At 42.1% G+C, this 27,316-nt stretch overlaps 1 protein-coding gene across 1 annotated transcript; it reads right to left on the reverse strand.

Moving 5' to 3' along the window:
* Positions 1-14,317: 14,317 nt before the first annotated feature.
* Positions 14,318-25,578, reverse strand: LOC121550414 (spindle and kinetochore-associated protein 2). The gene is made up of 7 exons (XM_041862663.1): positions 25,497-25,578; positions 18,024-18,113; positions 17,644-17,820; positions 17,454-17,528; positions 15,527-15,569; positions 15,139-15,280; positions 14,318-14,922 (listed from the first exon to the last, which is right to left on the reverse strand). The coding sequence occupies exons 1-7, from the start codon at positions 25,527-25,529 to the stop codon at positions 14,796-14,798; spliced, it is 687 nt and encodes a 228-aa protein (XP_041718597.1). The 5' UTR covers positions 25,530-25,578; the 3' UTR covers positions 14,318-14,795.
* Between the last annotated feature and the right edge of the window lie 1,738 nt (positions 25,579-27,316).

The raw sequence follows: 27,316 nt of genomic DNA on the forward strand, positions 1-27,316 counted from the left end.
AGCACAACAGCCAAATCCACTTGCATCCCCTGGTCCCCGTAACGAAAATAAATTATCGTTCTAGAATTTACCAACTATTTGTATACACCACTGGTGTTAAGCAACCTATCGAATAAAGTAATAACAATTAGAATTTATCAAAGCACTGCCTTCCAGTCAAGCATTCAGACCTCCACTTGAAATCCCACAGCTCAACCCAACTCGCTTGACTGTCTCTATTTTTTTTCTGTCCCGCTAACCAGAGCCATAAATTATTCTCCTTTGTCCTCAACTCAATTTTCACAGCTCTATCGCCATTTCAGTTCACTATTGGGGTGGCAGGTAGCTTAGTGGGTAAGAGCGTTGTGCCAGTAACCGAAAGGTCGCTGGTTCTAATCCCCGAGCCGACTAGGTGAATAATCTGTCGATGTGCCCTTAAGCAAGGCACTTAACCCTAATTGCTCATGTAAGTCGCTCTGGATAAGAGCGTCTGCTAAATGACATACAAACATACAAACAAATATTCAATTTCTTTAACTGTTCTCTCTGATTAGGCCCTAATTAATAAAACAAATACTTGCTATCGTTGATAAGCATAGATTTAATGATATTCCTATCATTTGAACTATCTCTCACCCCTCCCCTTGCTCCTTCCTACACAACGGGGAAGGCGCGGGACCTTTTAACATATTTTCACAGACCTTTCTAGAATACTTCTACTTAAGCTATCTAATTCAACCTTTCACATTTCTCAATCCACATAGTAATCTAGGTCTATAGCCCCAATGCGAAAGCTTTACCCACTGTCCCTACCTGTGTTCGAACCAGGGACCCTCTACATACATCGCCAGTCACTCCACACATTCCGCGATGCTTTCAAAGTAAATACTTCCAGTTCATAGAGCAAGTGACGTCACCAAATGAAAACTGCACTAGCTTTCACCTCATTCAGCAACACAAAGTAATGTTCTCTCTCCCTTCACCCATTCCCTATTGAATAAGTGAGTCTTTCTATTTAACCCCAAAACACGCTACAAATCGTCCATTCAACATCACCAAACCAAACACTCCGTAGCATCCGGTCACCACCTACACCAGCCGTTGAATTCACTCATACACACAGACTTCACCTCATGCCACCGAAATGCCCAACAAAACATAATAGTTCAATGGAGCCCCCTATTGGCTCGCCACTGTGTATACATTACTTCCATACCCACATTAGTTATGGTCCGATTACCCATTAAACCTTATCACATGATCAAACAACAGCACAACCTTAAACTCATATGGGGTGGCAGGCAGCTTAGTGACCAATAGCGCCGCGCCAACAACCGAGAACTGCCGATGTGCCCCTGAGCAAGGCACTCAACCCCAATCGCTCCCATAAGTCGCTCTGGACCAGAGCGTCTGCCAAATGACTGTAAATGTAAATATTCTCTACTTTCTCACCCATGACGTACGTCTACGTTCGGGTGAGCAAGTTCATATCGTCAGAAATCCACAGGCACCTCTCAAACAATCGCCCCGTGGTGTTCCCAGCCAACTCCCAATCGACACAAATCACCCCCTAGTCCTTCCTGACTCTCCAAAAGCCACACTCTCGCTGTCTCCAGCCCCTCCCCTCGTGGCTCTCCCTTCTGTGTCCAGTCGGAACAGGCTTTGTCTGCTTTTCGTTTTAGCGTTTCCAATATTCTGCCGTTATTTAAAGTACGTTAGTCTATTTATTTAAATCAAATTATTCCCACCTAATTAGTTAAAGTCGGTGCATATTTATATTTCAACGATAAACCAAATTATTTCAGTCTAATTATTTAACCAGTATTTTGCAGGGTCAAACATCAAATGTTAAATCAAATTTTAAACCAAATTGCCTCAACATAATTGTTTAAAACCAGTATTATGCTATGTCAAACATCAAACGTTACAGTTCAGTTATATCAGTTCAAACGTTTCAGTTTAGTCATACTAGTTATTCAGTATTTTACCTTTATGTTCCCAATTGTTATTAACGGGTTATACGGTTTAAGCAACCACAAACCCAACAGTTATTCACAAATTATACAGTTTGGACAGTCACAGATGTCTTTAATTCCTAATTAGTTTTCTATCAAGGTATACAGGTTTATTAATTTTAATAACCCGCCTTCACTCTTTTATTACACTGGGATCATTCCCTCCCTCACTCATACGACACCCTATACTTTAAAGTGCCCCTCTGATCCTAGCCGTATCTAGCCCTCTGATACGTGTCAGTAGTGCAACACTATCTAAAATGTAAGTGTCCCTATGATCCTAGCCGTATCTAGACTTCTGATACGTGTCAATAGTGCAACACTTTTAACCAATAATTCCCTACGCCTCCAGTTCTCACCACTGGTGATCCTAGCCTGGAGTCGACTAAAATGTAAGTGCCCCTATGATCCTAGCCGTATCTAGCCTTCTGATACATGTCAATAGCACAACACTTTTAAGCCAATAATCCCTGTACCCCCAGTTCCCACCCCTGGTGGTCCTAGCCTGGGGATTTCAGTATTTTTCCCCGATCCTAGCCGTACCTAGCCCTCTGGTACGTGCCGGTGAAACAATACTCTATGGTACCAAGGTTTAACATCACATTCACCACAGGTTTACATGTCACAATATGGTGCTTATCTACTCATAATAGTTTCATAATTTAGTTCACTTACATCAAACAGGTGTTTCACAAAATTAATTTGGATAAAGCCAATGTGCAGAACTTGAGTTATATAACAATAGCTGTCTGCTTACCTGTTTTTAGTAGTCCGGACTCTTTGTGAAACACACCGTTCAATGACAGAGATGTCCAATGGGCCGGACAATACCCAGCGAAGTCCCTTCTACCAGATCACAGTCGGGGTCACCAATTGTTAAGTTGCGTCAATTCAAATCTGGTATTAGGAACAAAAGAGGTCAATACACGTCTTCTAAAATAGACTAGTATTTTAATTAATGCAAACCACTTCAATGGTAAATATGATGTTCGTATATACGGGTCCACGGAAATACCACGCAGGGCACTCAGAGAACTGATCCATTGTTCTAAGTTCTTCTTCAAATACTCTGACAGAGATAGTTCCCGCTCCCTGCTGGCCAATCAGAGTAGAGACTGAGCGTGGTTTAGACTTACTCAGCCTATCGTTGGCGCACAGGCTGGTCCCAGCCCCTTGGCGCTGCACTGTTGCACACTGTTGCCAGGCATAAGTTGTTATCATCACAACTTGTAGAGTCAGCACCTTTTTGCAGTACACGTCCTTGAGCGCGGTTTAACAAAGAGGCAGTGTGTATGTGTCTGTGAGAAATACAAGTCTGTCTCACCCTACTCCCTAACATTCCTCACATGAATCACAGCTTGTTATGTTAAACAATTTATATCTGTACAGTACAAACCTATTATGTTTAATCATTAATGCATTCCTTCCAAGCTAGGCATCACATCCAGTTATAAGAAAATAGATCCCCACAGAATCGAACCCACAACCCTGGCGTTGCAAATGCCATGCTCTACCAACTGAGCACATTAATGCTCACATTAATGTAATGCTAAATATATGTTCATGTCATTGTCACTCAAAAATAATTTGAATTTAGTTGCTAGTAGAATAACGTTACAATGCAAATGTGTGAAATAGTTTTTTATTATATTGTTTTGTAACTAAACCTCCCTTGCGCTACACTGCTTTGTTACACATTTTGCTTAGTTGTTTCAGTGGGCTGGCCATCATAATTTGCTCTGTAAGCAAAGTATTCCCATAGTTTGCTTCTGGAGCCAGTTTTGTCAACAAGCTGCGGGAATGGAGGTACAGTATGATGTTTTCAATAGAAGAAGAAGCCATGCTGTCGGCATACCCTCTCGCTATCCTCTCGCTTCTCAAAAGTGTATTGCGCTATGTCAGCTGACTCACCATTGCATGCGCAAGCGCAAGTATCCTGGCCAGCTTACTACTGCCCCCTTGAGAAGGGTCAGACAAATTACTAGACAGACTCGATCCTCTTAATCAGTATACGGCGTGAGACACATTTGATAGAAGTACCGAAAGTAACAAAGAATCTAGTACCGAACCGTTTTTCATGCTCTAGTATCGAAAAAGTTTCAGTATACCGTGCAACACTAATTCTACCAGTTTTGAAAAGAGAAAACAGAACATTCTGCTCCAAGTGCTAGGGTGCCAATATATTTGACCACAATTGTATAAGAGTAGCGAGAAAAGTTAAATATTATTCAATTTGGTATTTGTCTGTGTGTCCTGTTCCTCTCCCAATGAGGGTTTCGCCCCAAACTCCCGGCCCACCTGCCCCTGCCCCAGGCCTGTACAACTGGGCCGCCCCTGAGGTTATCAGACGTTGACCCTGTGTGAAACTTACTCCTCAGTCTGAAGTGTCGCTACTTGTGCCAGCGAATAGCTAGCTTTTCACGTGGCGCAGACTGGTAAGACGCTTCAGGATGGCGGTCACGTGTGCTAGCAAGGCAGAGGTCCCAAGTTTGCACCTGTATGGGCCGAATTGGGGGGAAACGGTACTCGCTAAGTACTCGCTGTATGTGCCCTCATCCAGGATCTCTACACAGGTAGCTACTCCAATGTCTGTTGTCTGCACCATGACACTGCCTCTTTCAGTGCTAGATGCGCTCTTGTGACTCTCATAAAGGGGTGTCTGTAGCATGGTACATCTTCCACTCCGGGGTAATGTGATGGGCTGTCAATGAGGGAGTTATTTTATGATGGGTTGAACCAAGCAATGGCCTGTCACTTCAATGGGCAAAAGCGGGGAGGGAGGAGGGCCCTTTTCAAATCAAACAGTAATCTGCGATGCTGGGTAATGTTGTCAACAAGGCAGCATGGTGCATCTTCCAGAAACATACATCTCTTTTCCATAAAATAAATGTGTGCATTTTCATTGAGAAGGCAGATAATGCGTTTTTATCAAAAGCAATCACGTTTGCATGGGAAAACACAGAATCCTACTAATTACTACTACACCTGCTTAATTACTTCACTTTTGTTTTAAGCCGACTTCGCCATCAGACAGAGCGGGGCACCTCGCTCATGCCTGGGAGGCAGCCCGGTTCCAAATCGAATGCAATCAACTTTCAGCCTGTGCGAAACACACCTACACGGGCGCCCATGCAAGATTAATCAAACCCCCTCACTGTTAAGTTAGCGCAACACAGGGTGCATTGGCCAATTCATTGAAAACTTCGGCTTGCTTATATAGATAGAGTGGGTACTACCTGTTTGCTGAAATGGGTGCAAGAGGGAAGTTAGTAATGGCTAGAGCACTTTCACAAGGCGCTGAAACCCCATACTCTCAAACACAGAGAATGAGCGCATATCCGCGGTTATAAACCAAACACTACAAAATATAAACAGCCTACAAACGCGCTTGTAATTTCTTTGGCCCGGTCAGAATCAGCTGCCAAGGGCTGCTTGAATACAAGGCGGAGACGATGTTGTGTTGTTGTTTCTTTGCGTTTCGGTCTTGCTCCCGTATCAGGGGTGATTCTTGTTAAGAGCATAGCGACTGTTAACGTTTTATCAACAACGCTCTGTCTATCGCCGTTCTAATCTACTGGGAAGCCAAAATCTTCCCAAACTGTATATTTAAACGATGATGGAGGATCTATACTAAAACAAGTTAAATTTCTTACCTGTGATGAAATGTTTTCCACACACATAGCTACGTGTAGCCTACATGGACACGGGGTCCCCACATTTCCCATTCTCCCACCCCGAATAGCCTGAAGCCACAGGGCTCTTCTCGCAGGCTCTATTTCCGTACGAGGGAGCATTGCGAACCGTTGGTCGGGATTTTTGACATGGTTACATGTACAGTCGTGGTCAAATGTTTTGAGAATGACACAAGTATTGGTCTTCACAAAGTTCGCTGCTTCAGTGTTATGAGATATTTTTGTCAGATGTTACTATGGTATACTGAAGTATAATTACAAGCATTCCATAAGTGTCAAAGGCTTTTATTGACAATTACATTAAGTTTATGCAAAGAGTCAATATTTGCAGTGTTGACCCTTTTTCAAGACCTCTGCAATCCGCCCTGGCATGCTGTCAATTAACTTCTGGGCCATATCCTGACTGATGGCAGCCCATTCTTGCATAATCAATGCTTGGAGTTTGTCAGAATTTGTGTTTTTTTGTCCACCCGCCTCTTGAGGATCGACCACAAGTTCTCAATGGGATTAAGGTCTGGGGAGTTTCCTGGCCATGGACCCAAAATGTCGATGTTTTGTACCCCGAGGCACTTAGTTATCACTTTTGCCTTATGGCAAGGTGCTCCATCATGCTGGAAAAGGCATTGGTTGTCACCAAACTATTCTTGGATGGTTGGGAGAAGTTGCTCTCGGAGGATGTGTTGGTACCATTCTTTATTCATGGCTGTGTTCTTAGGCAAAATTGTGAGTGAGCCCACTCCCTTGGCTGAGAAGCAACCCTACACATGAATGGTCTCAGGATGCTTTACTTTTGGCATGACACAGGACTGATGGTAGCGCTCACCTTGTCTTCTCCGGACAAGGTGTTTTCCGGATGCCCCAAACAATCGGAAAGGGGATTCATCAGAGAAAATGAATTTACCCCAGTCCTCAGCAGTCCAATCCCTGTACCTTTTGCAGAATATCAGTCTGTCCCTGATGTTCTTCCTGGAGAGAAGTGGCTTCCTCGCTGCCCTTCTTGACACCAGGCCATCCTCCAAAAGTCTTCGCCTCACTGTGTGTGCAGATGCACTCACACCTGCCTGCTGCCATTCCTGAGCAAGCTCTGCACTGGTGGTGCCCCGATCCCGCAGCTGAATCAACTTTAGGAGACGGTCCTGGTGCTTGCTGGACTTTCTTGGGCGCCCTGACGCCTTCTTCACAACAATTGAAACTCTCTCCTTGAAGTTCTTGATGATCCGATAAATGGTTGATTTAGGTGCAATCTTACTAGCAGCAATATCCTTGCCTGTGAAGCGCTTTTTGTGCAAAGCAATGATGACGGCACGTGTTTCCTTGCAGGTAACCATGGTTAACAGAGGAAGAACAATGATTTCAAGCGCCACCATCCTTTTAAAGTTTCCAGTCTGTTATTCTAACTCAATCAGCATGACAGAGTGATCTCCAGCCTTGTCCTCGTCAACACTCCCACCGGTGTTAACGAGAGAATCACTGACATGATGGCAGCTGGTCCTTTTGTGGCAGGGCTGAAATTCAGTGGAAATGTTTTTTGGGGATTAAGTTAATTTTCATGGCAATTCATTGCATGCTTTGCAATTAATTGCAATTCATCTGATCACTCTTCATGACATTCTGGAGTATATGCAAATTGCCATCATCAAAACTGAGGCAGCAGACTTTGTGAAAATTAGTATTTGTGTCATTCTCAAATCTTTTGACCACGACTTTTCGGCATGTTTTGTTATTTCTGTATAACAACAAATCAATGACGAAGTTGGCACTTTTACAATGGGGGTGAATGGGAAAGAAAGTTTGTTTTCCCCAATTTGTGGGTGAGGGGAATTCCTTTTTACGACGTGAATATCGACTTGGTGTATAGGGAAATAATGCTTGCTCTAGAATGCCCTTCAAGCCAATCGGAAATGAGTATTCAACAATGCCATGGTACAATTAGGTGATAATGCCCTCGATGCCGGTGTTTGGAGGATATATTGGCACGGGTTTGTCGAGGGCCGGCATCCTGCCAATATATCCTCCAAACACCAGCTTCGAGGGGATTATCACTTTTATACAAGGGGTTACCAACATATTCAAATAATGATTGACATATTTAAAATAAAAACGTTATTTTGATGAATTTATTCATACTATTTTATCCTTCCACAAGATATAGTCCCGACACAAATCTAGGGTTGCTACCCAAGCCAGCTGGTCGTTCATTCTATTGGTTCGGTTGCCAGAGACGCGACCCAGTCATTCAGTCTTTTTGCTCTGTATCTATGGACGCGACCCAGTCGTTCATTCTAAATGTTCCATTGCCATACTGGCTGGCAACATTCTTATCTCTTGCTTGCAAGTTAGCCAACTACGGCTAATTTACAGTCACGTCAAAAAGTGCAGCCAAAATAACAACAAAGTAGCTGCATTTGCATTTGTTTAAGCTGTTTTCTAATGACATTTATTTGGATACATCCATAACAATGAGCTAATGAGGCGCGATTTCACCTGGCATAGAAAATGTGCTCATTCCTCAGGACACACTGTTGTTCAGAGGAGCTAGCCAACGACACAGCTAACACAATCGCTTCAAACGGAAGCTGGAAAGACTGTAAACTAGCTGCAATTCGTTTTGTTTGACCTTTTTTCAATTTACATTTCTTTGTATATATACATAAAAAGAATGCCAGCTGATTCATGATTTTGACTGGCTGAGAAACGCTGCCTGCCTGTCTGTCTGTCTGTCTTGTGCCCACTCCTGACACCTTCATTACTATGGGTCAGCTGGAGATCGAATTTGAATATTGAAACAATGTTGCAAATGTCGGAGAGACAGACAGCAAGGTTTATACAAATCTCCACTGTTGAAAACTAAATGTTAGTCTAAAAGAAATGTGAGATAATGTCTAGATGCTTTTTATAGTGGAGATCAAATTTATAAATTACCTGGCTGGGCTGATGAGACAGTGGATTGCGCAGTCAGATGGAACAGAGTAAATAGGCATTTTAACATCATAGATTTAGCCGGTGGTAACTAGTGGAATAGACACCAGTTGGAATGCGGTTTTAACCAATCAGCATTCAGGATTAGAACCACCCTTTGTATAAACTGCGCTAGGCAGTAGCATGCGCCTCATTGCATTAGTGGAAACCAAGACTGTACTCCGGGCAGGCCTGGTTGTAGTTAGATATGTTTGAGTCGCGTCAGGGACAATTTTAGCATTTTAGCTAACCTTAACCCTAATCATTTTCCTAACCTTAACCTAATTATCCTAACCTGTCACGTTAATTCTCCTAACCTGCTACAAAAAGTCACTTCTGCTAGTCAAAACCGGCAGACCTGCCTTGAGAACAGTCTTGCTTTCCACCAATGTGATACATTAGTGGGTGTAATAACAAGCCATAAAATAACGCAATGTATGTCACAACAGGTGTAAATATATGGGTCATGACAGTGTTATGACTATATTGTGACAGGTTATGACAAGTTATGTCAGCTGTTATGACATATTATGGGTGTCAAGCAAAGTGTTACAGAGAACTCACTATACTGTACATATTATACATATATTATACCAAAGTTCACAAAGTTACAGTTCACATAACACCTCGTCCTCCCATAGGTGAGGTGTCAGAGTTGTTGGCCAGGATGACCCGGGGGTGGCTGTGGGCCCCCCTGGCAACAGTGACAGTGAGGAGGAGGAGGAGGAAGACAGATCGGGACAGGGGCCAGCGGTGGGACCCCCCAGATCCAGACAGGACCCCCTGGGGCACAGTGACAATGGCTACAGGTCCTCTCCAACCTCCTCCTCTGTCCCTGCCTCACAGCCCCATCCAGAGACAGCCAGGTCTAGTAGTTCTTAGTTAACATAATAGTTATATGGTATAACATAACATAGGAGTAGTTAGTTAGTTAGTAAGTGAGCTAGTTAGTTAAATAGTTAGGCATGTAGTTAGTGTACTCTAGTTGTTGGTTTCGTCTAACTGGTTGGTTTACTCCTATCAGAGCCCTGTCAGCTCAGAGGAGGACCTGGATGTGACAGTGGAGGTGTGCAGGGCTGCTGCCAGCAGGACCGCAGCAGAGGAGCAGACGCTGGAGACCAAACACAGGAGTAAGATGGCTGTGTGTGTGATTTGACACTCAATTAACAAAGATTTGGAGCAGTATTTCAATTCATAAACCATCATATTCACTGCTGGGTCATTCAGGCAGTACTAAATGAGGACAGATTTACTGATGAAGTGTTCATTTCCCCAGAGTGTCAGCCTGTACAGTAGGAGTCAGAGGAGATTGATATAAACCCCACTGTCAGTCAGGACACCCCCTTTCCACTGACCAGGTAGGAGCAGCACCGACACACTGACGCTGAGGTTCCATGGTAAAATCAACTGTACAATATTATGTGTGTTGTGAATAGAAGTTTTAGTGCAGATGAATGCTTAAACTTTGTAAATCCCCCAATGTTGAGACTGGGAATGTTGTTTAGGAGCTCTGGGAAGGGTGTGGCTGTCAGAGAGTAGATTGAGGTGTTCTGCAGTGTGATGTAATCATCAAGCACCAACAACTCATCCTTTGGGAGTACGTCCACCAACAATATCATTTCCAGTGTGCCACAGAGTATTTCAGGCACAGATCTACTCTCTGAGACACAGACCTACACACTCTGTAGATTTTCTTAGACATCTCAATGTACAATGTGTCATGGTCTTCATCAATTCATGTGTGTATGTGTGTGTGTTTATACAGCGGTGTACCTGACATGGCTGATGTCTCCAGCATCACATGCTGGCCCGCCTGCACCAGGAGTGGGTTGCCAGGAGAGACTGCACCCCAGGCCTCTGAACAGACAACCTCCGCCCAACAGCACCCCACTCCGCCCAGGTACCAACCAACGCCACCTAGCTACCAGAGCTTTACTGGAGCTTCAGTTGTATAAACCCCCCAGTTGCACCGTGAAATGAAGCTTAGGAGTAGTCACTTGGTACCAGTCAGCTTACACTGTGCATGTTTAACATCAGGAGCGCTACTTTTAAACCTCTATGTTTACAAGTTGAATTGCAGCAAGGTGTCACGTCACTGGTATACTTGTTTTGGTTTGGTGTAGCGACTGCGCCCAACTACAGAGCCATGGGGGTCACTGGGGAGCCCATCCCCCCTCTTCCCAGCCTGCTGGACACCTCCCCTTGGGGCAGCACCCGCTTCCTGCCTCCCCACACCGAGAGCTTCGTCACAGCCAGCCTGGGAGCCAGCAGCATGGTCAGAATAGAGTCAGCACTCTCCCAGTCAGAACCATGTTTCAATACATTCTTCAAACCTGTCCAAATATATAGTACGCCAATGGCCATCAACCCTGGTCCTGGAGAGGCACAGGATGTAAAGTTTAACTCAATAGTTTCTTACCTTTTATCAACGTAACTGAAATGTTGTGATGTATTTTGGCTGCTCTGTCTGCAGACGGACCCCCCCAGCGTGTACAGTGTGCTGCAGTCGACCGTGATAAGAGACTCCTCCACCCACGGGCGTCCCAGAGTTCACCACGGCCAGTTCTGGAGAGAGAGACCACAGGGACCAGCCAGGAGGGGGTGGGCTCTATCTACAACATACCCACCACTAGCCAAGAAAGTGGGGAGGATGAGGTTGATAGGGAGGAGGAAGGACAGGGGGGAGAAGAGAGATAGTTTTGAAGAACATGGAGTGTCTCGAAGAGAGAGCGGGATGTCGCTGACTGCAGACATGAAAGAAGAGATAGAGGAAGCGGAGTTGGAAGGGTCCGATCAGGGTAGCTGTGATGTGGATGCGGACCTGATGCGTGAAGAGCCTCTGGTTGCTAACTCCTCTGTTCTAGGAGGTGAGGTGTTAGTTGTCTCCAAACATGGTTCTGGAGGAGAGGCGGTACAGGCTTTTATAGAATCCCTATCCATGTTAACTCACCTGATTCAATTAAGCAAGGTGTTGTTGAGAAGTTGAATGTTATTTTCAGTAACATTCAGAAACTGAATTTCAACTAACAACTGACTTGCATACACACACGTGCACACACACACGGACACACATACACACATGTAAATAGTGCCATACATGCACTCAAACGCATACAGTCGGCCTTGCTGTTTAGATTTTGGTTTTTTGCATTGTTGTTTTCTGTTGTTTTCCTTTGTTTTTCTCTTTTTGTTAGTTGTTGTTGACTGTGTGGGGGGTCTCGGATGGTTGAGGGGCAGCTCTCGGGAACTGTTGGGGGATCTTGGATGGTTGGTCGCCTGGCAGTTGGGAGCTTGGGCTGGTGGCCGATAGGTCACTGGTCTGGCTCCCCGATTTCACTTGGTGGGAGATCTGTTCGACGTGTCCCTGGGCGGGGTGCTTGACCCTAGTTGCTCCTGTGGGTCGCTCTGGATGACTGAATGTAATGTAAATGTTGAACGGCTTAACAGCAGGTAGATTGTATGTTTTAATATTCAAAATATATATATTTTTTAAATGACTTGATATTACTATTAGATCAGTATGGCAACCCCAGACCAGTATAATATGTATGTATGTTTGGTGGTAGACTGTGTTTAGTTATAAACATGTCTCTGCAGAATATGAGCTTGTGTCAGAGGCGGAGGAGGGGTTTGATGAGGAAGAGTTGCCTGACGAAGAGGACACAGACCATGAGGATAAAGAGGTGATTAATGATGAAGAGCTACCAGGCGAAAATAATGTGACATCAAGAGCCCAACATGGCAGAACACACAGTGAAGGTACCTACACTGCATTATGCCCACATTATAAGAAGAAAAAAAACTCTCTCTACAAGTAGCAAACTAGAAAAGGAAGTTTCAGTAGAAACTTTGTGTGCTTGCTAACTGGCTTGAATTCTTATTATTAATGGCAGTGGAAGAACTATACATAGTGAGATAGTTAAACCTTCAGAAAGTATTTCATTAACATTTACAAATTCACACCTCTTTCCACATTTTGTTGTATTACAGCCTGAATTTTAAATGGATTAAATTGAGATTTGTGTCACTGGCCTACACATAATACCCCATAATGTCAAAGTGGAATTATTTTTTAAAACATTTTTACAAATTAATTAAAAATTAAAAGCTGAAATGTCTTCAGTCAATAAGTATCCTTTGTTATGGCAAGTCTAAATACTTTGAGTAAAAATGTGCTTAACAAGTCACATAATAAGTTGCATGGACTCACTGTGCAATAAGCGTTTAACATAACATTTTGAATAACTACCCTATCTGGATAAGAGCGTCTGCTAAATGACTAAAATGTATCTCTGTACCCCACACATACAATTACACTACATGACCAAAAGTATGTGGACCCCTGCTTATCGAACATCTCATTCCAAAATCACAGGCATTAAAAACCCAGATTCGTCCATTGGACTGCCAGATGGTGAAGCGTGATTCATCCCTCCAGAGAACGCGTTTCCACTGCTCCAGAGTCCAATGGCGGCGAGCTTTACACCACTCCAGCCGACGCTTGGCATGGTGATCTTAGGCTTGTGTGCGGCTGCTCGGCATTGGAAAACCATTTCATGAAGCTCCCGACGAACAGTTCTTGTGCTGACGTTGCTTCCAGAGGCAGTTTGGAACTCGGTAGTGAGTGTTTAAACCGAGGACAGACGATTTTTATGCGCTACACGCTTCAGCGGTCCCGTTCTGTGAGCTTGTATTTGCATTTGTATTTATTAAGGATCCCCATTAGCTGCTGCCAAGGCTGCAGCTACTCTTCCTGGGGTCCAGCAACATTAAGGCAGTTATATACAATGAAATGTGTTCCCTCAGGCCACTATTCTACTATCACATACAGTACATTTGGAAAGTATTCAGACCCCTTGACTTTTTCCACATTTGGTTACGTTACAGCCTTATTCTAAAATTGATTACATTGTTTTTTCCCTCATCAATCTACACACAATAACCCATAATGACAAAGTAAAAACAGTTTAGACATTTTCGCAAATGTATTAAAAATAAAAAACAGAAAAATCACAATTACATAAGTATTCAGACCCTTTTACTCAGTACTTTATTGAAGCACCTGTGACAGCGATTACAGCCTTGAGTCTTCTTTAGTATGACGCTACAAGCTTGGCACACCTGTATTGAACACGTGGCATGATAATACATGTATTCTTTGGTGCTGGAATTTTGATAACGTATGCATTTTATCTTGCGAGTTCTTTCGAAACATTAGAAATATAATATTTTAAATTCTCATTATGTATTGTTGAAGTCATTAATTTATCTTAAGTGTCTATGACTGGAGTTCTGTGTTCCTGTTAAGCTGTTCAAGGGGCATTGGTGTGTATTCAGTGCTCGTCAAAGCTTAGTTAAATTATCATTACTGTTATTAATATAGTTAATAAAATGTACCATCATTACTGTTAATGTATTCATGTGTTATCTATTGTAATTTCACCCTGCCCTAGTGCATTACCCATAGATCAGATTTGACCAATACCAAAACAAACTTAAATCAACCAATGTAATGTAATGGTTTGTTTGCATCTGCATTTTAAGCTTTTATGGATTCATTTCATGTAATTGTTTTACATATTTGGTAGAAAGAGACTTTAAACTGTACGTTGAGATGCTAATACATGTTTGCACTCCTTGTTAAATACATTTTTGATTGAGTGTATCCCTGGGCAGAAGGAATATTTCAATTTAATGAAGGATCATAAAATACATTGACACTCGATACAAGCTTTACAGTTAAGTCAGTGGTACGATTGATACATTAGCCATAAAACCCTACCTACTTATCCAACATCAAACTCTTTACAAAAATAGTGCACCTTAATTTACAATACGGCCCAACCACCTTCCACTTACAGCACCCTACAAACATGTGGTGACTTGATTCCATCTGGAATTCTTGCTTCCGGTGTGTCAATTCCTTCTAAAATAAGATTATTTGGTGTCATAAAAAATGTTTTATCTAGCAAATGAAATCTAACCACAGCATATGTAGGAATGAGGATTCAACTGAAAACCCTTAAATGAGGCTAATATGCCTAGCAAAGGGACAAGGAGAGATGGGCAGAATCAGTCACTCATACAGTCATCTCATACTCAGTGCTGTGGGGTCTAATATTTTAGTCTCGGTTCCTCCGGTTCCTCAGTCTCATATTAGCAGACGAACATGCCCTTTCTTGTCCAGCTCAATGCGAGAGAGGTGCTGCAACGTCTTCAGCTTGGCGTCGCTAACGTTCATGTTCATCTGCTTCATCTTCTGCAAACTGAGTGCTCCACTGGAGAAAGAGTGGCAAAGTTAGAACTTGCGTGAACTTCCACAAAATGCCTACAACTTACTAAACATTCATATGACACGGGGACTGACACTGGTCCAGCAGTTAACTGTTCAGCATAAAAACAATTAGGACATTCCTGCTGCTGGTTTTGCCTTGACAACTGGGAGTTTCTGTGTAAAGGTATATGCATCTCAGCATGAACGTGACTCGTCTGACCTGTTTTTTCTGAAGGAGAAGTACTCATGCAGCTGCTTGTAGAAGGCATTGAGGTTGGCCAGCTTGACGTTGGAGCGCACGCTGCACGGCACGGCCTCCAGTGTGGCTTCACTCAGCTCCTCAAACTCGCCTTCCCTCGAGGCTGTGGACAGAGAGCGCTCACATTGGCTTCAGTCGCCATATTCCTATCTGTAGAGTCATGAGCCCTTTTTGGGTTTCACATGGATTCCTTGAAGAGGAATGTTGTGTCATTGTTGGCTGTTAAAGTATCAATATAAATGCTCCAATTCAGCTATGTAGATAATATGTTGGTTACAAATGACTTCAATAGGGGTTTGTGTCTATAAGATATATGCAGAGGGGAGACTTGGGTTTAACCATTACTTACACTGAGGCTGCTCTTGGGCTGGAGGCTCCGTAGACATTGGTACCTGTTAACAGACAAACATTGGCATATTACAGTTATATTACAATATATTGTAATACTGGCATATTACAAGACGACCATAACATTTCACTGAAGGAAAGAGTTGAGAAATCCTGAGCAGTAAAGCTTTATATACAGTGGGGGAAAAAAGTATTTAGTCAGCCACCAATTGTGCAAGTTCTCCCACTTAAAAAGATGAGAGGCCTGTAATTTTCATCATAGGTACACGTCAACTATGACAGACAAATTGAGAAAAAAAATAATCCAGAAAATCACATTGTAGGATTTTAAATTAATTTATTTGCAAATTATGGTGGAAAATAAGTATTTGGTCACCTACAAACAAGCAAGATTTCTGGCTCTCACAGACCTGTAACAACTTATTTAAGAGGCTCCTCTGTCCTCCACTCGTTACCTGTATTAATGGCACCTGTTTGAACTTGTTATCAGTAAAAAAAGACCTGTCCACAACCTCAAACAGTCACACTCCAAACTCCACTATGGCCAAGACCAAAGAGCTGTCAAAGGACACCATAAACAAAATTGTAGACTTGCACCAGACTGGGAAGACTGAATCTGCAATAGGTAAGCAGCTTGGTTTGAAGAAATCAACTGTGGGAGCAATTATTAGGAAATGGAAGACATACAAGACCACTGATAATCTCCCTCGATCTGGGGCTCCACGCAAGATCTCACCCCGTGGGGTCAAAATGATCACAAGAACGGTGAGCAAAAATCCCAGAACCACACGGGGGACCTAGTGAATGACCTGCAGAGAGCTGGGACCAAAGTAACAAAGCCTACCATCAGTAACACACTACGCCGCCAGGGACTCAAATCCTGCAGTGCCAGACGTGTCCCCCTGCTTAAGCCAGTACATGTCCAGGCCCGTCTGAAGTTTGCTAGAGTGTATTTGGATGATCCAGAAGAGGATTGGGAGAATGTCATATGGTCAGATGAAACCAAAATATAACTTTTTGGTAAAAACTCAACTCGTCGTGTTAGGAGGACAAAGAATGCTGAGTTGCATCCAAAGAACACCATACCTACTGTGAAGCATGGGGGTGGAAACATCATGCTTTGGGGCTGTTTTTCTGCAAAGGGACCAGGACGACTGATCCGTGCAAAGGAAAGAATGAATGGGGCAATGTATCGTGAGATTTTGAGTGAAAACCTTCCATCAGCAAGGGCATTGAAGATGAAACGTGGCTGGGTCTTTCAGCATGACAATGATCCCAAACACACCGCCCGGGCAACGAAGGAGTGGCTTCGTAAGAAGCATTTCAAGGTCCTGGAGTGGCCTAGCCAGTCTCCAGATCTCAACCCCATAGAAAGTCTTTGGAGGGAGTTGAAAGTCTGTGTTGCCCAGCGACAGCCCCAAAACATCACTGATCTAGAGGAGATCTGCATGGAGGAATGGGCCAAAATACCAGCAACAGTGTGTGAAAACCTTGTGAAGACTTACAGAAAACGTTTGACCTGTGTCATTGCCAACAAAGGGTATATAACAAAGTATTGAGAAACTTTTGTTATTGACCAAATACTTATTTTCCACCATAATTTGCAAATAAATTCATTAAAGATCCTACAATGTGATTTTCTGGATTTTTTTCCCTCATTTTGTCTGTCATAGTTGACGTGTACCTATTATGAAAATTACAGGCCTCCCTCATCTTTTTAAGTGGGAGAACTTGCACAATTGGTGGCTGACTAAATACTTTTTTCCCCCACTGTATTTCTCTGAATAGCATGGGCCGTAAAATTGGACAATCAAAAGTAGTGCCCATACAATGTCAGTGTTACACAGAATGACGTCTGTGAAATATCGTTTCGCCACACGCTCTGCTCCTGTACGCAACGACACCTTAGCTCCAGCAAATTGACTTACCTCCATTGTGTTTTGATTGACTGATAAACCAAGAAACTTTGCAGACTCCTGCTCCGTCTCAGTCAGTGTTGGAACCTACAAAACAGTATTAGTACAAATATAAATTCTGAATTGCACATGATTTAACCACCCTTTAACATTGAAAAGGGTTGGTTGACCTTGTCGGATGTACGTAGAGGGAATAGTCTACCTCTACGTCAGCAGTCTGCTGTAACTGTTGCACTAGCTGCACAGTGGTGTCGAGGTGCACTCGTATGGAGTCCATTGATTGCTTCTGCTCGGCTGCGATCTCCTGCACTTGTGTACACAGGGCCGCATGCCTCGCCTTGATGGCTGACAGGTTCTCCAGTAGCTTCACAGGGTTTTCCTGTGGTCACGAGCACAACGTGAGTCAGATATTGATTTAACAGAATGTTGGCTACACTGTCTGCATGGCAGAAGTTCAGAGATTTATTAGATACTGTAGCATTGCCTTTTGTGGATGGAGTGGAAAAGTGTTGGGTGACTTGTCTGTTGGTCTGTTCTGAGGACATGTTTTGTAACTAAGTACTGTGGTGTTCATGTATTCACCTCTGCTGCACTGTTCTCTGGAGTATTAGTCAGGAAGTCCAGTCTCAACCGCTTCTCCATGTACTCCATGTTAGCCTCTGCCTTCTGGAACTGAAAGGACAGTTGGTTTAGTGTACTACAAGCCTTACACAATCATTATTACACACAGAAAATCATTGCGTGTACAGATCTGTCATAACTATGAACATGAACAAAATGAGCGAAAGGATCAGTCACATCTTTTGAATACTTCGGCCACAAAACTGTTGCCTCCCGAAAGGTGCATGAAATAGTATTGAGACACACAGTGCCTTCTATGAGGCTTTAACACAAACACTGAAACCCTATAAGCAACATTGCACTACTCAAAGTGGACAGCAGAGACAATACTGATAGAGTTTCAGGACTTGGGAGCAATCGAATGCTTGTCATTTTGTCAAAATGGAGTGATTAAAAATAATAATAATCAGGGTTGAGTTCAGTAGGCACGTAACAGAAAACATATTCAGAAGGTACGAAAGAGAAAACATTTAAATATAAATAAGTGTTTATTTTTGGAAGTTTAGGTAGATCCTCCTCCTAATAAGAAATGGAAGCTGACTGATGGGGACAAAAGTTCCAGACTTGCTTTGATAGATTGCAGGTGAGGGAATGACGTGAAGAGTAAGATTATTGCTCATTTGGACTCGGCCTGAATTAATAAGACTATTGATCTTCATTGCAGATTTTTTTAATGAAATTACACAAACATTTTGATAAAACAACCCGCCAATGCCTATTCTAGAGTTCTAATTCCTAATTATATGCACAGCAGTTCCTTGGGGTGCACTGTTATACAGCACATACCATAGTGTTTCAGTCAACCCTAGAGTGCCAATAATTATGCACTTGGGGCCCGATTCGTTTTGAGTTAAGCACTTCTCAGTAGTCGGTATTCAGACTTACCTTATGCAGGTGCGCAATGGGCTTTGCAGGTGTGACTCCCTTGCGCGCACTGAATACATTTAATTCAACGGCTGAAAACTCTCCCACTTGCTGGCCAACAGTTTTCATTCAAATGGGTTTTCAGTACATTTATCTAAAGTCATCCTTTTAAATACGATGTACCTTTAATTTGAATTTGACAGACTCACTAGAATATACGTGGAGAACGGGTTCAGAATAGGGATCAATGAAAGAAAGCCATCTAAATACACACATATTAGTTTCCTTTCAGCACCAATTGGTAGATTTAAAAATACTCTGATCTTGTAGATTATTTAGGGTTGGGAAAGTATTCATGAATCATACATAAAACACGGTTGGAAAGCCTTTACGCACAAAATATATTGGTGAATCAAAAATAGTGGTTTGATTCACCGTGAACGTTACCATATTCAAATTGTTCAATTCATGAAATATAGGAAAGGGAGAAAAGTGTACAATAGCAGATTGATCTCCACCCCAAACGAATAACTGGCTGACATGAGTTTTCCCATGCGTTCAAGGTCAGAATACGTGTAAAGAGAAAAGGGAATAAAGTTCCATTTAAGCGATTAACTCGGGTCTGAATTCCCCCCTTGGTGAGGAGTGTGGCAGCTTTCGCCACATTGTCATACATGTTTTGCGGATTCATTTGTCCAAAAGTGGTCTTTGCTGCTTTCAGATGCTTTGACAATACTATTGCACTGCTAGCTGTCCAATACAGTAGTGCAATGAAGTCAGAGCACCTGCAAACAGCTTTGTTGAGCAAAGGTTCACAGCTACACCTTGCAAAACCTCCTTGGGAATAATCCCTGGCCAATGCCCTTTTAACATTGCACTGCTTTCATTAGCGGGTCACCAGTAGTACAATATAAAAGGGGCACTGGACAGACAGACAACATAATGGATTCCTCTTTATTAATAATATATAATATAATATGCCATTTAGCAGACGCTTTTATCCAAAGCGACTTACAGTCATGTGTGCATACATTTCTACGTATGGGTGGTCCCGGGGATCGAACCCACTACCCTGGCGTTACAAGCACCATGCTCTACCAATTGGAGCTACAGAGGACCACGTTATTCTGTGTTATCAGTCCTGAAATAAAAATGGAGACATCCAACCTCCTGTCAAACTGGATAAATAATTAACTACATGACAGAAACTTTAATTGGATTGGCTGGGCCAGATCAAGACAAAATATTAATGGGTGAATCAAATAAATAATCTAAAACTCAAGTAAAACCAGTTTTGAAATCCAGTGATTGTCAGCAGAGACAAGCAAGTGAAGCTACATGACATTGGGGAGCTGAATAGATTGCGAATGCATCATATTTGAATAGTCTAGTTACTACCCACAAACTGGTTGAATCAACATAATTTGTCAACATATTGTGACGTGGAATCTAAGTGGAAAATACATTTGGTTTAGAAAAAAATCATCAACTGTTTTGAGGGTCGAATTTCAACCACAGGATTATGTCATCATTGTAACGAATTTTCCACATAGACAAACCATGTATAAAACGTTTAATTTGTACCTTTGAAACAACGTCAGTTCTTCAATGTTAAATCCACTATCAGAAAAAAATGGACACTACCCACATTTTTTTATGCAAGTAAAGTCATTCCATATTTTAAAAAAATCACAACAGCTATGATGGAAATAGGAAGTTTCGGTACAATTTTATAAATGCTGACAGATCACTTGTTTTTTTTCGACATGGTGGGATCGTTTTGTGAGCGGTTGGCTAGAGTGCAACTGCCAAGACCAAAGTAGGCACAATTTCTATTTAACACAAATGTTTTTGTGACAAAACTATCGGTAGAGTTGAAAATGTGATATAAACACATTGAACTTTAGATTTTTATTCTGTACATGAAAACTTTAAATTTAGTGTGCACTACATCATCACGCACACATTTTTATCTGCAACAAGTCAGTTAGGCAGAAACACCACTGGTGGGAAAATGCGTATATATTCTTAATGCGTATTTTAGAATATTCGCATGAAAGACCTATTTTTGCTTTGTCATTATGGGGTATTGTGTGTTGATTATTGAGGGGGGAAAACTATCAATTTTAGAATAAGGCTGTACGTAACATGTGGAAAAAGTCAAGGGGTCTGAATATTTTCCGAATGCATTGTAGGCCTAGGGTTTCAAACTTTGGTTGATTTCAAATGTAATCTTCAAGTTAATCATTAATATGTTTGATTCAAATAATCTCAACCAAAAATAAAGTTAAAGAACACTGTTTTCCACAAGCACATGGAGTAGCCAGCCAAATAGAAAAAGTAGCCAGACCCCCCAGGTTAAGAATGTTTTGCTGAACAAGCTCTATTTTGGTGGCATCTGGCACATTCTAATGCCTTGATTCCATCCGAAATACACAGCAAAATTATAGAATACTTTATGGAGTTTACCTCCCAAATTGTAAAAATGTGTTGTAGTATTGTGTTTAAAATTTAAATGACTGAAAATGTACAAATTCAGTGTATTATTCGTCTGCACAGATGGTTGTCCTTCTGGAAGGTTCTCCCATCTCCACAGAGGAACTCTGGAGCTCTGTCAGAGTGACCACATCCCTGACCAAGGCCCTTCTCCCCTGATTGCTGTTTGGCCAGCTCTAGGAAGAGTCTGGGTGGTTCCAAACTTCTTCCATTTAAGAATGATGGAGGCCACTGTGTTCTTGGGGACCTTCAATGCTGCAGAAATTTTTTGGTACCCTTCCCAGATCTGTGCCGACACAATCCTGTCTCGAAGCTCTACGGACAATTCCTTCGACCTCATGGCTTGGTTTTTGCTCTGACATGCACGGTCAACTGTGGGACCTTATTTAGACAGGTGTGTGCCTTTCCAAATCATGTTCAATCAATTGAATTTACCACAGGTGGACTCCAATCAAGTTGTAGAAACATCTCAAGGATGATCAATGGAAACAGGATGGACTTGAGCTCAATTTCTAGTCTCAAAGCAAAGGCTGAATACTTATGTAAATGAGGTAAGGCTCAGTGGGGGGAAATCGGGGATGCCCTGCTTTGCGATCTATTGCCTAGGACAAAAACAGCCAGGGTTTCATTACATAAACTATAGGCACAATACTTTTTAGTGCACATTTAGGCCTAATTAAATTGACACATTTGTTCAACTTCAATTCACTGGCACAATGTAGAGTAGTTTAGCCATACTCATTGATAGCCTAATCTATACTTTAATATACTTGTGGTGAATTTACGAGGCATTGCGAGATACAGATTATCACGATATAGGCCTAGCCTATGCGCACAGTTCCAACTGTCTGCCTTCCCCTCCTCTCTCCCTTGCTGGGTCGCCTGCTCTTTCTCTTCGCTATAAAAGATGCGAGTGTGTGTTTACGGTAGCCTACTCATTGATAGCCCCTACTTACTTTAGTGAACTTGCGAGACATTGACTGTCTGCCTGGTGGCCGACTTGCCTACCTATGTCTGGCTGTGCCCCTCCCCTTTCCCTCGCTAACTCGCTCTTCTTTAATGTAAAAGACGCGAGAGTGTGTTCTCGGAAGTAGCTTACGGCAACTACTCAGTATCTTTCATTCCAAAAATACTGAATATTAAGAGTCGATTCCCAGTGGAATCGAATCTTGACACGACTAAGTCTCTATAAGCCAGAATGTTGAATAGAATGACATTTGAGGTTACCTTACCTGTTGTACATGCTGTTGGTCCTTTTGGCGGTAGGAGGTGTAGATAGGGTCTTCACAGGAAAGTGTTGTTTACCCGACCTTCTGAGGCACCGGTAGGTTGTCGCTTGTATTTTCAATCTTGACTCATTGCACGTGATGCACAATATGTAACCATAGTCGAATGTAACCGAAAGTAGTCCACCAAAGGACGTTTCCTCGCAATCAGCTGGAAGTGTTTGCCATATTGTGCAAGTGTTTGTCACTGTGCGAATTGCATCAGTATTGAAAATAAAAACCGGAAGTACAAACCGATATACAGATCAGCGTACTGAAAGTCAATTTAATAACACTTAGTGCTGAGCGATTAGTTCTTTTTGAAGTCTGTTCGGTTTGATTCTTTAAAAAATAATCACAGTTTTCGATTTTGATTATTTGGGTTGAATGCTGTAACACAGAATAAAGCAATTAATAAAAGTCCCATGATGGTAGTGACTGCCCATTACTGCTTATCACTTATTAACCATATTTTATTCACATTACTTTAATAAAATATTTCAGTTGTGTATATTATATTTGTTTTATTTGATGGCTTTATTATTTCATTCCAAGTCACCATCTCATCTCTATTTTGTAGTTCTTCAAAGTAAATCAGGTCTACTTTTATGACTTTGAATACTAACTATCAATCACTTAGATCGTGTATTTTCAGGTAGAGATACCTGGCGAAGCAATAGCTGCTCTCTATATCCCCTCATGATCACGCATTCGTCTCTCTTTCATAGCAGGCATAAAAGAAAAACAGACCGGACAAGTAGATGCGCAATGGATTATGGTCAGTAACCATGTTTCCATACGAATGAAGTCATACCGTTTTTTTTTTTTTAACACGACAGTTGTGATGGAGACAGGAAGTTTCGGTACAATTTTATAAAATGCTAACAGATCATTTGTTCATTCGACATGGTGGGATCTTTGTGTCGGTAAAATGTATTATGCGAGAAATGGCGGTTTCCTTTATGCGCAAATACTGATATAATAACCATCATATCGAAGCAAACCTGGAGTCATGCGATTATATGGTGTCTGGTCCTCCCACTACAACTCAGGGAAACTATGCATTTTATTAGGCTACAGATTAAGTAAATTATGATGAACTTCACAGGGTGTTGAAAGTGCACACTATGAAGTTGATGCTCCTTTCCAATAAATATCAAGGGTCTTATTCTGGTGACATGATGAATGATACTCGCTCTTATCCATAACAATCACATAATGTAGACTTGCCTACTCGCACTGTATCTGCGAGCTGTTGGCTAGAGCGCATGTGCCAAGACCAGGGTAGGCACATTTTCTATTTAACACAGTTTCTGATAACTCTATCACAACACTGGAGGGAAAATGTGCATATTTTCTTTATGCAGACTTTAGAATACTCGCATGAAAATCTGTAGCCAGTTGGATGGAAACCTAGCTATTATAGTTAATTACCACATTTTTTTGTACTAAACTATGTAGAATATTGGCCTGTTGGAAACTACAACTCTCTACTACATTGCACAGTTCAGGCTGGATCTGATTTATCTCTAGATAAACGGTTTAATGTGCGCATTAAGCTCACAGAAAAAAACTACCAAAATGGAATTCAAATAATTGAACCGAAAATAACAGAAATGTTGGTTAATCGCTCAGCACTAATAACACTACTCTGTGGATATTGTCTCAATTTTCTGTCAGCGGATATTGTCTCAATTTTCTAGCAGCAGAAGGACAAACCGCACAGACAACCGGTAGAGCAAGTTTAAATGTACTTTTATTAAACATTCTGGCTTGTATGGAACATTTACACAATTCTGCACATAAATGTCTCAGGACCTATATACACCAATTAATTGTGTATTACAGCCCGATTAATCAGACTAAGTGATACCACATTGGGATTCAACAAACTTACTTTGAGTGGGTGAATAAAAGGTTGAAATCTCATTGTTCAATGTCTCAACCAAATATTACCCAAATGTCGACGTTGAAATGACGTTCCCAAGGGGTATCTGGCTAGTTTGTAACAGTTACATACTGTACGTTTGCTAAGCGCTGTGATTGGAACACCAACTCAAATGTTATTATCGCTGATCACATTTACATTTACATTTACGTCATTTAGCAGACGCTCTTATCCAGAGCGACTTACAGGAGCAATTAGGGTTAAGTGCCTTACTCAAGGGCACATCGACAGATTTTTCACCTAGTTGGCTCGGGGATTAGAACCAGCGACCTTTCGGTTACTGGCACAACGCTCTTAACCACTAAGCTACCTGCCGCCCCAGGTCATCAGACATTCCAAACTCTTTCCTTTATCTCTCGATTGGCTAACAACGAATTTGTACAACTTTGATATGATCCCGTGAAAACTCGCTTTTAAACAAGAACGACCACGAGCGAGCGCGGGGACACGGACTAATTAACGTCCTCTTTGCAGGCGCAGTCTCTCTTACTCGCTGTCCTCATTGTGAAACGTGTGGCAAACAAGCTATCGAGATAGCTAGCTACCTAAATAAACACTGAACATGGGCAACGTGACACAAGCGATTATTTTTAGCCTTTTGGTTTTCACAGAAAACACTTAGCTAGCATGGTATGTTTTCGTGTTTCTTTTCCTGGAAATAATTATTTCCTACGAAAACGGCAGATTTTTTTTATTTAGATCCTCTCACTTAGCTAACGTTGCATTCCTATTTTTGACGCACGGGCCATTTGTTCAAATAGCTAATGGACCACAGAAAAACCGCATCGTATCTAAAGACTAGGAACGTAGGTTTCCTTTCGCTGGTTTAGAAATTAATGTGGTTTGTAAAAGGCATCTTACCATCGTCTCCAGTTTATCAACCGCTAGCTCCATGTTGAGTAGTGTACGGGCTGTCTTCTTCTTCTATGGTATTATGGCGGTCTGCAAACAAGCAATAGAAGTACATGCCGCCACCTACTGTACGGGTGGTAAACTATAGCAAACATATCCATTGTAGGAAAAACCGACATTATACAAAATACAAAACCAGACACATAAAAAAAAAAAAAACATCCCACTCCTTCAGTCACATTCCAATTCAAGTCACACCCCTACACAGGCTCAGGGGCCTGTGAGGGCGGAACATCCTTTGACAGGATTTCTTGCAATGGCTCTGCTGTAAACTCAGAATCCCAAAAAGCGTTCTGCTGCACTCACAATCATTCAAATTTTCTCTGATTTCTTCTTTGTCTGTGCTGTGCAGTTCATGACCATTGCAATAAATGCTATAACTGTAATATATCAGGATGTTACCTGGAAACCCAACGTTGTATTGCATTGAATTCTATGTCTGGCAGAAATTAGTGTTTGCATCAGGAAAGTTTCCTCTCACAACCTCTACAAGCCAAAATTATATTTTAACGTACTTTACCGGTTGTCTGTGCGGTTTGTCCTTTTGGCGGTAGGAAAGTGAGACCATATATTCACAGGACAGTATAATTACATCAGCCTTTCAAAGCACTGGTAGTGCGTTCATTTTTCTATCACCTGAAGCACGCTCACAATATAAAAATACATGCACTAGATGCATGCTTACTTGCTGAGCTCGTGCACGTGTTTACACGGTTTTGCACATGCTTCAGATGATAGAAATCTGAATGCACTACCAGCGCTTTGAAAAGTTAGTTTAATTATACTTTTCTGTGGATACAGTAGGCCAGGGTTCTTCAATTCCGGTCCTGGAGGGCTGAAACACCTCTGTTTTTCATCCTCTCCTTCTAATCAGGGGCTAATTCAGACCTGGGACACCAGGTGAGTGCAATTAACTACCAGGTAGAAATAAAAAACAGAAGTGTTTCGGCCCTCCAGGACCGGAATTGAAGGACCCTGCAGTAGGCCTATATTGTCACAACATTTCTACCGCCAAAAGGACCAACCGCACAGACAACCGGTAAAGTACGTTAAAATATAATTGTATCCAACATTCTGGCTTGTAGAGGTCGTGAAAGGAAACTTTCCTGATTCAAACGCTCATTTCTGCCTGACATAGTATTCAATGCAATTCAATGTCGGGTTTCCAGGCAAATCAGGATCCCTTGATTGCCGAGAAACATTCACTGGTGCTGTCTCAATTACCATTGTGTCTTCAACGCCACTTGCTCCTTCTACTCTTCTCACTGCCTCCAGATAGGAGACATGCTCGACAGCCCTTATTCTCTCCACCTCTGTCTCCTTCAACCTAACAGGGCAATCCGGGGACTCAGGCGCATGTTGGCCAACACAGTTGCTGCATATAACCTCAGCTGGCATAGGATAGGGGAGGGAATGGCCGGCAGGGATGTAGCTCAGCTAGTAAAGCATGGTGTTTGCAACGCCAGGGTTGTGGGTTTGATTCCCACGGGGGGCCAGTATGAAAAGAAATAAAAAATAATGTATGCACTCACTAACTGTAAGTCGCTCTGGATAAGAGTGTCTGCTAAATGACTAAAATGTAAATGTAATATTCTTCCCGTCTGCATACACTTGATACATGCACAAATCTTTTGCATTTATAACACTGGAGGGTCTTGTCCACAAAAGCTCTTAGGGATGGATCAACATTTATAGAATGGGTACCTGGAGGAAAATGGTGGGGGGTCATGCTTTTTCAATTTCAGTCAAGGGGAGGGTTTGGTGGGTCG

This window comes from Coregonus clupeaformis, chromosome 35, assembly GCF_020615455.1.
Source record: "Coregonus clupeaformis isolate EN_2021a chromosome 35, ASM2061545v1, whole genome shotgun sequence".
Lineage (NCBI taxonomy): Eukaryota > Metazoa > Chordata > Actinopteri > Salmoniformes > Salmonidae > Coregonus > Coregonus clupeaformis.